At 50.2% G+C, this 15,249-nt stretch overlaps 1 protein-coding gene across 3 annotated transcripts in view; it reads right to left on the bottom strand.

Annotated features, from left to right (window-relative positions):
* Positions 1 to 14,734, bottom strand: part of KPNA6 (karyopherin subunit alpha 6) — a 31,320-nt gene extending 16,586 nt beyond the window's left edge. Inside the window, exons 1-9 of one of the 3 annotated variants that reach the window (XM_029619349.1) lie at positions 14,636 to 14,734; positions 12,146 to 12,303; positions 11,813 to 11,908; positions 11,635 to 11,731; positions 4,580 to 4,674; positions 4,257 to 4,388; positions 4,083 to 4,171; positions 3,596 to 3,695; positions 3,103 to 3,266 (exon numbers count right to left, since the gene is read on the bottom strand). In XM_029619349.1, the coding sequence (XP_029475209.1) occupies positions 3,103 to 3,266; positions 3,596 to 3,695; positions 4,083 to 4,171; positions 4,257 to 4,388; positions 4,580 to 4,674; positions 11,635 to 11,731; positions 11,813 to 11,908; positions 12,146 to 12,303; positions 14,636 to 14,639 (935 nt within the window). In that variant the 5' untranslated portion in view covers positions 14,640 to 14,734. Of the gene's footprint in view, positions 1 to 3,102; positions 3,267 to 3,595; positions 3,696 to 4,082; positions 4,172 to 4,256; positions 4,389 to 4,579; positions 4,675 to 11,634; positions 11,732 to 11,812; positions 11,909 to 12,145; positions 12,304 to 14,099; positions 14,594 to 14,635 lie in introns of those variants that run through there. The other 2 variants (XM_029619347.1, XM_029619348.1) reach the window with 2 other exon arrangements.
* Positions 14,735 to 15,249: the final 515 nt, after the last annotated feature.

Here is a 15,249-nt window from a genome sequence, read left to right as displayed (position 1 = left end):
TTCTATCACGCTTAGAACCCACTGGTCCAACGTGATCTTGACCCACTCCTCATAAAAAAAGAGAGTCAACCGACCTCCGATGGCTGGGACTGAGGAGTGGGTCAGCCTTGCTTTATTGTGAGGATTTGGCCCTGCTAGGCCCTTGGTTGGAGCCTTCTTGGGTCACTCTGCATCCTCAAAAGGACTGGGACCACGACTGAAACCTCTCCGAGGTCTGCCTCTGGCTTACGCCTGGAGCCCTACGCTGACGAAAACATCTTTGGCCTTGAAAGCGAACCAGCATAAAACTTTTTTGCTCTTTAGGTTTGTCTTCTCGTAGCTTGTACATCTTATTATCTCCAAGCTGCTTTATCAACTCCAAATCCTCTCCAAAAAGGAGCTTGCCCTTAAAAGGGAGCGCTCCAAGCTGAGCCATTGATAAAATGTCCACCGACCAGTTCTGTAAGCACAAGAATCTTCTAGCTGATACTGCAGAGACCATGGTCCTAGAAAAGCATCAGCTCCATAGGCTACCACTGCTTCTAAAGCCTTCCACCTGTTCGGATTCCTGGGGCATGAAATCCCTGGAATTCGGTAACTGCTGCACACATCTCAGGCTTGCTGAAGCATAAAACTGCTGCACGGATGCCCAGAGCAGAGGCTTCAAAATTGTTTTTGAGGTGCACCTCGAGCTGCCTGTCCTGCAGAACCTTCAGAGCTGCCACCCCAGCTCCTGGAATGGTGGTTCTCTTGGTGACCGCCGACACCGAAGCATCCACCTTCGGTACCCTCAATAGCTCCAGTATCTTCTCAGGCAAGGGATAAAGCTTATCCATGGCTCTACCCATCTTAAGACCAATCTCCGGAGTGTCCCACTCCCTGGTCATCAACTGCTTCACCATCTTATGGAAAGGAAAAGTCCTGGCCGGGCCCCTCAAACCATCCATGACTGGAACCACTGTGTCCTGGTCTGGGTCCTCTTGCGGAACTACTATTCCCAACTCCGTCAGGACATGCGGAATCATAGGACCCAGCTCTTCCCTCTGAAACAGTCGAACGACCTCAGGATCGACCCCTTCCATGGCCAGAATCTTTCCAGACTCTCCCTCCTGATTCTGACCACTGTTGGGAAGAGACACCGAGAGGACCATCCTTAGAGGGCAACCCCTGGTCGGACTCCTCCGAGGAAAATTAGTCTACAGTCCCCTGCATCGCTGGACCTCTAACCTTACGGATTTGTGTGGCTCCCAGCATCTCCGACAACCTGGGCACCTTTTTGGGCGGATCCTCTGGGGCCCTGTGTCTGGAGGAGCAGCTCTGCTTGGCCTGACTGGCCAGATATGCTTTGTGCAATAAAAGAATAAAATCTGGAAAAGATTTAGAGGGACCACACAAATCCCCCTCCAGGGGATCGAGATCCCCTCCTAGGGCCTCCTCTGGGCTTGAATTGGCTGGCGACAACGCTGGCAGGAGATCCCCCTCCCCCTGCGAACGTTTTCAAGATGGACGCTGTTCCTGTGCTTATCAGGATCGGGTTGGCCGCTTCTTCCACAGCAGCCGGCGACCTGCCAGGGCTGTGCTGCTTAGATGATGCCGCTACAGATCCCTCCCCACCGGAGAGGCAGCGGGAGCATTGGCCGCCCGTGGACAGCCACGAGCAGTGGCTCGCACGTGGCATGGCCCAATGTGCCTAACCATGAGGCAGACACCGAAGTCAGCGAACGGGATTGGAAGCTGCAGACAGACTCAGCCTAAGGGCCCTGCCTTCACCTGCCCCCGGCAACGGGGCAAACGCTGGGAAAACAACAAGTACGGCTTTCCTTTTTTTTTTGGAACCTTTACTAACAAGAAAGTGGCAGAGGTTTCCCACAATCCTCGCTGAGGGGGAGGGAGCCGGACCACTGTCACCCCTAGCGTATCCAAAAGGGCAAATTTGAGGTCCCCCAACCCCTGCTTGTCCTTTCCCTACGACCAGGAGGGGTGGTCCCACCAGGACCTGCCAACCTCCTGCGAGGAAAGTCTGAACAAAGTCCAGGAATTACCCAAGTCCCTAGTACTTTTTTACTTTCTTTTCTTCTTTTTTAAACTCTGGTACAGGACTGCAGGTTTTGCACCTCCTCCATCTGCTGAGCCAGAGAAATACTGAGGAGCTGCAGGTGACACCGGGTTAAGAGGCGGTGCCTGTGAAACTCTCTGTCTCCATCTGCTGGAAGGAAGGCAAACCCCAGGAGTCTGGACTGATCTGGGTACATACAGGGAATAGGAGCTACCACCCAGGAAAGAGATCGAGGCATCATAGTGGATAACACATTGAAATCGTCGGCTCAGTGTGCTGCGGCAGTCAGAAAAGCAAACAAATGTTAGGAATTATTAGGAAGGGAATGGTTAATAAAACGGAAAATGTCATAATGCCTCTGTATCGCTCCATGGTGAGACTGCACCTTGAATACTGTGTACAATTCTGGTCGCCGCATCTCAAAAAAGATATAATTGTGATGGAGAAGGTACAGAGAAGGGCAACCAAAATGATAAGGGGAATGGAACAGCTCCCCTATGAGGAAAGGCTGAAGAGGTTAGGGCTGTTCAGCTTGGAGAAGAGATGGCTGAGGGGGGATATGATAGAGGTCTTTAAGATCATGAGAGGTCTTGAACGAGTAGATGTGACTCGGTTATTTACACTTTCGGATAATAGAAGGACTAGGGGGCACTCCATGAAGTTAGCAAGTAGCACATTTAAGATTAATTAGAGAAAATTCTTTCACTCAATGCACAATAAAGCTCTGGAATTTGTTGCCAGAGGATGTGGTTAGTGCAGTTAGTGTAGCTGTGTTTTAAAAAAGGTTTGGATAAGTTTTTGGAGGAGAAGTCCATTACCTGCTATTAATTAAGATGACTTAGGGAATGGTCTTTGCTATTACTGGCATCAGTAGCATGGGATATACTTAGTGTTTGGGTACTTGCCAGGTTCTTATGGCCTGGATTGGCCACTGTTGGAAACAGGATGCTGGGCTGCATGGACCCTTGGTCTGACCCGGTATGGCATGTTCTTGAGTTCTTATACCCTTCAGCTCTGTCCAGGCACCAAAATGCGATTACAAACGAAGTCCTGCAGTTTGCACTTACATTAATAACTCCACCAGTCTCCGGCACACTCCTGAGTCAATGACTGCCTGGATTTTCTCATTAGGGCCATCAGACAGATAGGAGATGGCCCAGCATGCATCTGCCAGTAGGTCAGAATCACTGCTAAACAGCAACCGAGAAAGCACAGGCAAGCAAGGAGACACCTGCAGGGAGAATCAGGAAGACACTTAACACTGCTCTGCAACAAGCCAACTCTCTCCACCACCCACTTGGGGGCTCTAGTTCTACTCCCAATCTATTTCCCTTCCTCATATATTAAACCAGCAAGAACATGTTGGTAGGAGAACGTCACAACTCTCCCTTCAAAGTTGCAAGAGTCTGGAAACTGAGCTGCAGACCTAGAAACAAGACAGCTTGGTGCATCCAAGGAATGCAGTTCTGGGTCTGAAACAGGCAAAGTGCCTGCTGAGGGTGCTTACAGACAGCTAGAAAGGGAGACATCAGCAATCTCACATGGCAAAGCATTCGTTACCTTCTCAAAGTCTGGCGGAGGGTTCTTCCCTCTGCAGAGGTTGGATAAGGCCCAAACAGCATTTCTGGTCATAGTCAGCCTGTTGGATTTAGTGAGGAGTCTGCAAGAGATGTCAGTACACCTGTATTACCAGAGTCATTCAATTATTCCCTTACATTTCTACTTACCTAATTACAAATGCACTTTAGTCAAGTTAATACAATCACCACTTATCAAATGACACATTTAGAAGATACTACTACTACTTACAAGCTATAATGCTTCTACCCACCACGCCCAACCACACACAAATGCACATCACACGCCAACAAACTTCAAAGCAGAGTATTCACCACATCCTCCCATCCTCTGACCATCTGCTTCCAGTACTCACCATGCACCCTAATACTCCTGTTACTCGCCAGCTTTGGTGGGTTAACACTGCTTATCCATCCATCACATGATCACTCCTGCCCACCCTGCCAAAAAACCCCCACGAGCTACGCACATTAACAAGGGCGAGAGGATTTCACAGGTCAGCACGTAGTCTCTGCACACAGAGCTATCACCAGCGATGTTTCCCAGAGCCCAGACTGCCTGTAAACACACGAGCATGTCAGACATTTCCTTAATCCTCAAGCACCGTTCCAGCAAACAGACAAGCAGGTAACAAGAGCCCTACCTGCTCCTGGACATCCTCAAAGTCAGAGTTTAAGAGCTGGATAAAGATGGGAACTGCTCCCGCTTCGATGATAACTTTAGTCTGTTGAGAGGTTCCTGAGGCAATGTTAGTCAGGGCCCAGGCAGCTTCAAACTGCAAGGAAAGAATACAAAGCCAGGCTAAGGAGGATGCGTTCGGACAAGCCGGCCTGCTCTGTTCTAGATCCCGGGGGTCTAGGGGAGCCGATGCCTCATTCATCAGCACAAGCAGAGGGCAAATGCCATGGGAACGAAGGGGTTCACGGAGCAGCAGGGCAGAATATGGCTGCATTGCCTCATTCTCACCTGTAGTGTATAGTTCTCACTCTTTTTAAGGAACTCCACAAACGTATCCACCACTCCAGGCGTGTTTATTACTTCATCAATGGGAGGATTGGGCTCTGCAGGAAGAGTTACGAAAGGGGTTTTACTAACAGCCCAAGAGAATTTGTTTTTTAAATGACAACCCAAGTGTTTTACTGATGCGACTGTCAGTAAGAATGTTTCCTGGATTTGTATAAGGACAGAGCCCATGCGCAGGGTGGGACAGATCAGAGGAATGGTAGAGAAGCAGCAGTGAAACCGTCTGTGGTGCAGATCACGCAGGCCCATCTGCCTCAGGGACAGGATATCAAGCCAAACATGCCAGAAGGAGCTAAAGACATGCATTAGAGGTTGAGAAAGGAAAACTGCTTCTTACCTGCCAATATTTGTTCCCGTAGTACCACAGATCAGTCCAGACTCCTGGGTTTTGCCTCCCTGCCAGCAGATGGAGACAGAGAAAGTTTTACTGACACTGTACATAACCCAAGGTGCCACCTGCAGTCCCTCGGTATCAACCTTTATCCAAGCCAAGATGTAAAACCTATGGAATTTAACAGCCCACCCCCCCTCCACAACAAACAGGAGGATGGTGACGCTATTACCTACTAGAAAACCTGTCCCACAATATAAGCAGAACGAGAACAGCATAGAGAACAACTCTGCAGTACAGACAGCCCACTCTCCCTCCCTTCCCATGGCCGGGTCGCTGGTTTGATTTGTGGTACTACAGGAACAAAAATTAGCAGCTAAGAATCAATTTTCCTGTCCAGTACATACCCAGATCAGTCCAGACTCCTGGGATGTACCCAAGCCCACTAAACTGGGTGGGACCTGGAGAGTCCCGCTCGCAGAGCGTGTTCACCAAAGCACATGGAAGCTGGAGCCCTGACATCCAAGCGATAGCGCCTGCCGAAAGTGTACAGCAGCTTCCAAGTCACTGCCCTGCAAATCCCCTGCAGCGCCTCAGCCCAAGAGGCTGCATGCAAACGTGTCGAACGAGCCCTCAAAACCGTCCGGCACCAACCGAACCGATCGCCTGTTTCGGCCAACGTGCAGTCGTAGCTTTGGAAGCCTAACGCACTCTCTTTGGCCCATTCCAGAGAATGAAGAGGGGATCTGACAAGCGAAAATAATTTGTGACCCTCAAGTATTGTAGCAATGTCTGCCGAACATCCAAGAGCCTCAGGTCTCTTGCATGAGGAGTGGAGGAATCCAAGTCCGCAAAGGCCGCAAATTCCACAGTTTGATTAACATGAAACCCTGATACAACCTTTGAAAGAAAAGAGGGCACCGTGCGAAGAGACACCCCCAATCTCTGAAATCTGCAAAAAAGGATCCCAGCATGACAAAGCCTGGAATTCCGAAGTTCTCCTCATCGAGCAAATGGCCACCAGAACAACCACCTTAAGAGTCAAACCCTTCTTCAAAAGGTTCGGAGCCTCACACAACGCTGTACGCACCAGATTAAGACTCCACGACAGATAAGCCTTACTTACCAGCGGATGCAAGTTCTTCGCTCCCCAAAGTGAACATCTGGATGTGCAGACAGGGTATAATCCTGCACCTTACCATAGAGACAGCCCAGCATCACTACCTGGAACCTCAGAGTAAAAGGCCAGAACCTTACCAAGCCCTCCTGAGGGAAGGTCCAAACATATGACACTGCAGCCTGCAACGCATGCACATCCCTTGCCATACCCCAAGACTTGAAGACCTTCCACACTCGCACATAAGATAAAGACATGGAAGTCCACCGAGCCTGCAACAAGGTGCTGATAACCATTTTGGGATAACCCTTGTGCCTTTGTGTAAACCGTTGTGACTGTATCCACCTTAACGACGGTATAGAAAAAGATTTAAATAAAATAAATAAATAAATAACCCCTCCACCTTAGACACTTTGTCTCAAGAGCTAGGCCATGAGACAAAAGTGAGCCGCATGTTCGGAAAATATGGGGCCCTGGTGGAGAAGATCATCTAGATGACTGAATCTCAGGGGTCAGTCTATGGCCCTGTTGACGAGATCCGTGAATCAAGGGTGGCATGGCCACTCCGAAGCCACCAGAACTATGGCCCCCAATGTTTTTCTATGCACTATAATCAACTTGTCCACCAGAAGCCACAGAGGAAAGATGAACAGCAGCACATTGAGACCATGGCAGCACCAGGGTGTAGACACCCTGTCCCATGCTCTCTTCTTCTGCTGAAGAACAGAGGGGCCTTTGTGGTCACCATCAGGCCCATATGAGATAATTCCCACCTCCTGTGAATGAGACTCACCATCACTTCTGAGAGATCCCACTCTCCGGGATCCAACATCCTCTGACTCAGGAGGTCCGCCCGCACATTGTGTATCCCAGCTATGTGGACGCTGCTATTCTCTCCAAGTGCTGCTCTGCCCAGAGGACCAACTCCTGTGCCTCCTGGTCCCACCCTGCTATTGATATAAGCCACTGCTGTCACATTCTCCAACAGAATCCTCACTAGGCAACTGCGCAACTATGGCAGAAAAGCAAGTAAAGCGAATTGCACAGCTTGTCTTTAAATCGATTGATGGACCAAGAAGTCTCTTTCCTCAGCCATTGGCCCTGCACTGCTTGATCCCGACACAGTGATCCCCAGCCCGAAAGACTGACATTGGTAGTGACCACCATCTAATCTGGAACTTCCACTTCTACCCCATGCTCCAGATTGGTCCGAAGCAGCCACCAGGAAAGACTGTCCCTGCTTCCCTCTCGAGCAGCAGAGGAAGCTGAAACTCCCCCAACGGGTTTCAACGTGAGACGAGACCCCCTCGGCATGAATGCCCAAAGGACTAACTCCAGGGACGCCGCCATGGAACCCAAGACTTGCAAACAGTCCCAGACCCTGGGCACCGAAAGCTCCAACAGGTGATGAACCTGACCCTGAAGCTTCAGAATTCCCCCTCCTGTGTGTCGAACCATGCCCCCAGAGACTCCAGGGACTGAGGGGACTTGGTGAAATTCACCACCCAGCCTAAAGACTGCAGGCATTGCAGCAGCTTCTCCACCAACTGCCAACAAAGTTCCTCCAAGTTTGTTTGTTTGAGCCAATCGTCCACGTACGGATGCACCAGCACTGCTTTCCTTCTCAGAGTCGCCACCACCACCATCACGGTGAACGTGCCCGACGCTGTCACCAGACCGAAGGGAAGAGTTGGAAACCGCAGATGTCTCCCAAGAACCGAACACCGCAGAACCTTCTGGTACTCCTGCCTGATGGCCTCTGTCAAATCTAGAGACGCCAAATATTCTGCCTTGCGCACCACCGCGATGAGCAACCTTAGGTTTTTCCATGCAAAACCATGGAACTCTGAGGGCCGCATTCACAGTCTTTAAATCTAGAATGGGTCGAAACGAGCCCTCTTTCTTTGGCACCATGAAATAGATGGAGGATCTCCCTGATGGCAGCTCCTCTGCTGGCACCAGCACTATGGCACCCAGTTGCTTCAAGCGCTCCACTGTCTCTCGAATCGCTACCTGCTTTGTGAGAGGAACACAAGGGGACACAACAAAAGCATCTCTGCTGGGACATGCAAAATCTAACACGTAGCTGTTTCTTACCATCCTGGCCCACTCCTCGAAAAAAAGAGTGATAAACACCCTCCGACAGCCAGAACCGAAAAGCGGACCAGCCCTGCTTCATTGCAAGGGCTTAGCACCCCCTGAACCAATACTACAGATGTCCTGGGAGGGTTTTCTGCCCCCCCCCGAAAGGACTGACCCCCAGGAAGAAGCCCTGGTCAGGGGTTGCCTCTGTGGACCACTGGAACTCTTGGACTGACAAAACCTCCAATTGTCCCGAAACCTCGCCAACGCCGGCACACTTTGTGCACCTTGCACTCCTCTAGACGTTTCATTATCTGCTCCAAGTCTTCTCTAAACAAAAGCTTCCCATTAAAAGGGAGAGTCCCAAGCTGTGACTTGGACCACACATCTGTCAGCCAATTCCAAAGCCACAGCAAACGTCTGGCTGATACTGCCAACATCATAATAAGGGAAGAGGTCCTACAAAGTCATTGAAGTTAGCAGCTCCATAAGCCACCGCCTACCTCTATATGGTCAGCCTGCAGCGTTACAGCTCCCCCTTAAGCTTGCAAATCTTGCTACTGCTGGACCCAGCAAACACATGCCCTCTGCACACCGCAGCCCTGATGGCCAGAGCCAAAATCTCAAAGATCCTTTTGAGGTGAAGCTCCAGCTTCCGATCCTGCACATCCCTTAACGCGGCCAAGCCTGCCACCAGAATAGTTTTCTTCATGACCTGCCAACACCAAAAGCATCCATCTTGAGAAGAGCTAACAACTCCAAGGTCTCCTCTGGCAAAGGGCAGAGTTAGCCATAGCGCTGCCCACTCCCGCATAACCAGCTTCTTCACTGCCTTGTGAAAAAGGAAACGCCCTCGCCGGAACCAACAGGCCATCCAGCACAGGATCAGCACCCTCCAAGTCAGATTCCTCCTGCATCACAGATTCCCAGCTCCTGAAGAACCTGCGGAATCAAGGGCCAGAGCCGGAGCACTTTGGGGTCATCCTCTTCAGCCATGGGAACTTCCTCCAGCCTGTAGAGGAAGCCTTCCCTGGGGATTCCTGCAAATCCTCTGAATCATCCGTATCCCACTGCAGGTCACTGGCCGAAGCTAGGCCCAACACACTCCGAACCCTGTCGGACCGCTTATACTTATCAGGCTTAGCTCCCCCCCCGTGGATCAAGGCTGTGACTTGCTGTGCCTCCCTGAAGCCTTCTTAGCCAAGAAGGCCCGGTGCATCAACAGAACAACTCCGATGAAAAAACCTGGGAATCTTCAGAGTCCTGGTCCTGTGGAGAATCCACAACTGTGGGGCCAACATCAAAAGGGAAATCCCCCTCGAGCCATCCCGGTGCTGCCCCAGCTGGGGATGGCTGCAGTGGAAAATATCAGGCTCCCCCAAGGCCACTGTATGGCCGAATCCAACATGGCCACTGCTGCCGCATTGCAAGGGGGAGCCCCGGAGAAGTCCTGGTCTGGCGCACAGATGCCATCCTAACACGAGGGGATAAACCCTACCGATGTGCCCTTCCCACCAGAAGCACAGCCAGAGCATAAATGCTGGTGATTTACGTGTGAACGTGACCCCCAGCAGGTCCTGCAAACTGTACCGCGTGGCACGGTTCCGACCGCGGGTCTGGCACCACGAGCCTCACTGTGAGGAGCCGCGGGCCTCAAGAGCGCAGCCTGCTAGGGCAGCGACTTGGACCTGAACACCCGGCAAACCACTCAGGCACCCCAAGTACTCCAGCTGAAAAGAATAGACAGCCTCTTCCTTTTTTTTTTTTTTTTTTGCAATAAAGTTGTTTTAAAAAATAAAATTAAAAAACCTCACAGAACTGCCAGAAGGTCATCAGGCTACCTCGTGCCGGCTGAGGGATCCGGACCCCCAGATGTTTGCCCCACGGAATCCCAGACAGAGCTAAGGGTCACCAACCTCCTGCTCGCCCACCTCAACCAGGGAGAAGAGCCCCACCAGGACCTCAATTCCCCAGGAGGAAATCCTCCTCCTGTTTTCTCTCCCCCCTGACCCCCAGACTGCAGGTTTTGCACCCTCTACACCTACTGGAGACGGAGAAATACAGAGGGACTGCAGGTGGCACCTCGGGTAATATAGCAGTGTCTGTGAGACTCTCTCTGTCTCCATCTGCTGGAGACAGAGAAGTACTGAGGGGCTGCAGGTGGCACCTCGGGTAATATAGCAGTGTCTGTGAGACTCTCTCTGTCTCCATCTGCTGGAGACAGAGAAATACTGAGGGACTGCAGGTGGCACCTCGGGTAATATAGCAGTGTCTGTGAGACTCTCTCTGTCTCCATCTGCTGGAGACAGAGAAATACAGAGGGACTGCAGGTGGCACCTCGGGTAATATAGCAGTGTCTGTGAGACTCTCTCTGTCTCCATCTGCTGGAGACAGAGAAATACTGAGGGGCTGCAGGTGGCACCTCGGGTAACATAGCAGTGTCTGTGAGACTCTCTCTGTCTCCATCTGCTGGCAGGGAGGCAAAACCCAGGGGTCTGGACTGGTCTGGGTAGGTACTGGAACTGCCTGTTTACTTACGGGTGACAAATACTTTTTGCCAAACTTTACAGGCAAACCTATGCAGTCTGAAAGGCACTGCCAGCTGGGCTTGGCATAAATTACAAAAATCTCTTGACATTCAGTTTTTCTACCCCATGTCATCATCCTGGTCTGCAATATTTCAGTTTGCTTGGTAGCAATTAAAACTTTGGCTACATCATAAATGCTCTCTGAACATCGATGAAACGGAGGTAATTATATTAAGTTCTATTCCATCTCATGATATCACGTCTTTGCATTTGAAGGGCAATCTTTACATCGCAAAGAAAGTTCAAAATTTAGGGATAGTTCTGCATTCTGTACTGTCAATAAGTCCTGATACAAAATCAGTCATGCAAACAACATTCGACAAACTGCGTCTTTCGTGTCATCTTAAGCCTTTATTAGATGCCAATGACTTCCGGACATTAGCACTCTCACGACTGGACTACTGAAGTTTATATTCTGGCCTTCCTACCAACTCACTGAGATCACTTTAAGTTGTGCAGAATGCAGCTGCCCGAGTCTTGACGGGAGATTATGCTTGTGCTCCATTCCTTCTGCTGGCTCCCGGTACGGCAGCCAGCTCAGTATAAAATAGCAGGGCAAGTCCGGTTCCACAATTCTTTTAGATGATCCCTACTTGCGGGATGCCTATCTATTTTTAACCCCATCCTCTGGAACTTCTTGCCCATTTGTGTAATAAATAAATAATAATAAAAAAAACTTGTATACAAAGGCCTTTGACCCATCAGATTTCAGGGATAAGTTCCCTCCTGAAATATGAAGTTAGCTCTGTTGAGCTCTCGGCAGTCACACTGATGCTTTGGTTTGACGGCTGTATTTTACATTATATATTTTGTGTGCAAGCTTTGTACTCCAGCCCAAAGTTTGCAGGGTGCGAGTTGTCGATGGCACATCTGCACTTACCTTTGGATAGCAGTTTCCGGAACTTCTGAGTAGTAGCGAGCTGCAGATCCGGGTCTTCTGAGAACAGCATGTCCACCATCTCCCTAGTGATTATACCCTGAGAAAAAAGGAATACAGACTAAACACTGTATACAAGCAGGTCACCCCCAACCCTCCCACCCCCGGCAGCCAGCATTACCCCAGCGGAGGAGGTGCTGAGGTAGGAGTCCATGAGGGGAATGTCTAGAAATGCTGAATCATCCGTTATCAGTTCCACGTTTCTTCGTTTGAAAAGCTGGAGAATGTCAGGGAATACAAGGCACGTATTCAGCTTTGCATTAAAGATATGATTTATTGCACACACACACACACACACACGTCAGTTATGAAAAGCATCAGTGTTTTAGCCGCCACATCTCTGAATACTCTTATTGCAGGCTCTAGGAGATGCGCAGAGAGCCCCATGCAGACTGTGTGGCACCCTCATCCCTCCCAGCCTACTCTGTCTCCATAGGAGTAAATGATGACATACCCCAGCACAGGGAAAGAGCGCTACCTGCTGTTCTCGCTTCTGCTTGCGGAGCTGAATCCCCTCCTCTTCCCGCCTCCTGCGCATTTCCTCAGGATTCAGTGCCTTGTTTTTGTAACTTTTCATTCGATAATTGTCTTTCCCAGGACTCGCCATGGTTTCTGCAGCAGTGCAAAACAGCCAAGATGAACGTTCAGGTCTGAATGTGAATGCACCTCTGCTCTTCCCCACGCTTCCAACTAAACCCTCCCCAGCCTGCCTTTTCCACACTCCATCACCACCCATATTCAGAGCTCTCCCCTGTGGTCAGTCCTCATATCAAAGGTTAAACTCCAAGACAGTCTGCAATGTCACAGTCAGAGCTTTATCAGCTGCTGTCACTAAGCAGAAACACTAGGAATGAGGATTTTAGCTACGGTAATGCAGAACGTGGAGCAGGAAATTCGGATCACACATGCACAATCCAGGGGTCTAACATTTTATACAGGCTTCACTTCTTTCCTGTGGACATGGTGACGGAGAGGACAATGCCAGTAATCATTAAGTAGCATCCGTGTAGAAAGTGGATGGGATTAGGAGTCCTCCGCAGAAAAGTTCGTAGCCTGGGGGTTCTGTTAGCCAAGCGTCAATCCCAGGTGCCTCACATCTACTTGGTGGTTTGGCATTGTTTTTAACTAAAGGCAAATTTGTCATCCATACTTTCTGCTGTGTCAAGCTGATTTAATCAAGGTAGTTCAAGCAATTATCAGTAGGCTGAAGCACAGAATCATTTTCAGATCTAAAAACCCTATTCAGAGCCTACAACTGGTATAAAATGGGGCTACTTCACAGAATCGGCAGCTGAGTGACAAGAGAGCAAATGGCACTTATTCTAGAGCATCTTCCCAGGCTGCATTGTAAGTTTTCTGTGCAGCATTTAAAGCACAGAGTGGAAGGTATGTGAACTGGCATTGCTTTCGGCGGACTCCCTCCACAGACTGCCACTTGGCTCACCTGCAAAGCTCTGTACATTAGAGGCTGCATTATTCAGGAAAAGTTACTTAGCGACATCTTCAGTACAGACAAAAGATACTTAAAAACAGAGGGATTTGCAGATTTATAAATGATGCAATTTTATTTTGGGCTGATTTGATAAATGGGCAGGGTCAGGAGAGAGCAAAAGGCCTAAACTGAAAAACTGAATCCTCATTAGGCCTGCAGAAGTGCATTATTTCTTATGAAATTTTTGAACATTAATTTACATATGAAACTCAAAGTATAAATTTACAAGCAAGAAAAATTTTAATAGATAAAAGATTTCATCCAATAATATTCAATACAGAAAGAAAGGCCTGCAGTATGGATCATCTATGCCTGGCCCAGATTTGCTTGGCTTCTAATACTGTTTTTGCCTTTATTCTCCTCATTTCTGTAAAATGATCATCAGATATTACATATTCCAAATCCCATTATACCCCCTGAGTATGAAGGTAACCTCAATGCTATTTCAGAACACAAGGGATTCCCTTCCAGTACAAAGCAATGGCATTGCCTGGCAGCTCGGACACACGGATGGACAAGATCAGCTCTCTCTCTGGTCCCCTCAAACTTCCAGCAGACAGGTGTTTGACCATCTCTACTCATGGAGTGGAGGAGCAGCCAGGGTTCAATCCATGTGACCTTGGGCAAGTCACTTCACCTCCATTGCCTCAAATACAAAGACTGAGCTCTCTGGGGACAGGGAAATACCTGCTGTATCTGAACATAAGCAGCTCTGAAAGGTCTCAAATGAAGAATATAAATCAAATAAATATCCTCATGACTGGAGTCTATGTACTATATTTATGCACCTCCACCTGTGCCCTTTACCAAACCCAGTAACTCCCATCTCATGCCCTCCTTGCAGATCCCAGTGCCCTCACCCATTCCCACTAGGACCATTGAATGATCTCACCACCCCCATGTCTCTCGCACACACCTTGGTGTTGCCTTTCCAAGTTTAGCCCAGGGCAGGTAGAGGTCCCTGTCAGAAAGAGCAAGGAATGAGAAGCAGGCTTGCTTCCAACTAAAAGAAGGACAACCTTTAACTCTTTTATGTCCATTCCCCTTTCATCGCAGCAGGCGCACGTTAAACAAATTAACACAAGAAAAGAAGTCCGGGTCGACAATGTTAGAAGAAGTTTCGTGGTGGGCAGGGAAGCGCAGCAGCAGAAGGTCCAAGATGTACAGAGTCCCGAGAAGGGGAATGGACCGGCCCAAGGAGGCTGAGGTCGCAGTGCAAGCCCCACTCCCCCCGAGCACCGCAGCCAGGGCTTGCACGCAGAGGAGCGGCCCTCGGTGACCCAGGCTCCAGGCAGCCGGTAAGCAGCAAGGGCCTGGCCGGTGCGCGCCCGACATGAATGACCCCTGACCCAGGCCGAAGAGCAGCAAACGTGCGGGAGCACGCGCCGAGGATGCAAGCTCTCCGGGGCAGGGGGAGGGCGGCAAGCGGACCCCCGAGCACCCTCCCCTTACCCATCTCGGCGGCGCCGCCTTCCTCCTGGGCCTGCTGCGGACAATATGTCGGCGGGAGACGGCGGCCGGGAGGGACAAAAGCCTGCGAGCGCGCAGCTCCCCGGCCCTTAAAGGCGCAGCAGACAGGGAAGGGGGAGGCGGGCCAGCTCCACCCCGCCCCCGCCCCCGCCCTCCTAATCCTAACCAATCCCTCCAGCGTTATAAAAGGCAGCAGAGGGTAAAGCCCCTCTCATGCATCGAGCATGGTCGTCTCGCTTTCATCCCAGCCCAGCGAGAAAGGAAGATGCACGATCTACTTCAGCCATGACCTGTACACAACGTCCGAAAGAAGGAGCGGGTGGGCTAGGGGTGGGGTTGGGTTTGGGAGTCTGGCCATGTTTCCACTGCCACTAGTTTTTCTTTCAACAATGCATATCACCTACGTTTGTGTCCCGATCAGGAAGAAGCCCTTTGCCTCATGCACGCACCCAAACCACAATGACCATTGTGCCATTCTGCGTCGCCTCAAGGATGGCAAGAGGTGGCAGCAGCAGCAGCAGCAGCACTACCCCCTTCACAGCAAAGGGCTTCTTCATCCACCACTGCACAACACACACCAAGGCAGGAAGGCATTT

The sequence above is a fragment of the Rhinatrema bivittatum genome, chromosome 11 (genome assembly GCF_901001135.1).
Source record: "Rhinatrema bivittatum chromosome 11, aRhiBiv1.1, whole genome shotgun sequence".
Lineage (NCBI taxonomy): Eukaryota > Metazoa > Chordata > Amphibia > Gymnophiona > Rhinatrematidae > Rhinatrema > Rhinatrema bivittatum.
The sequence above is the reverse complement of the archived record's forward strand: the minus strand, read 5'-3'. Positions and strand labels throughout refer to the sequence as shown.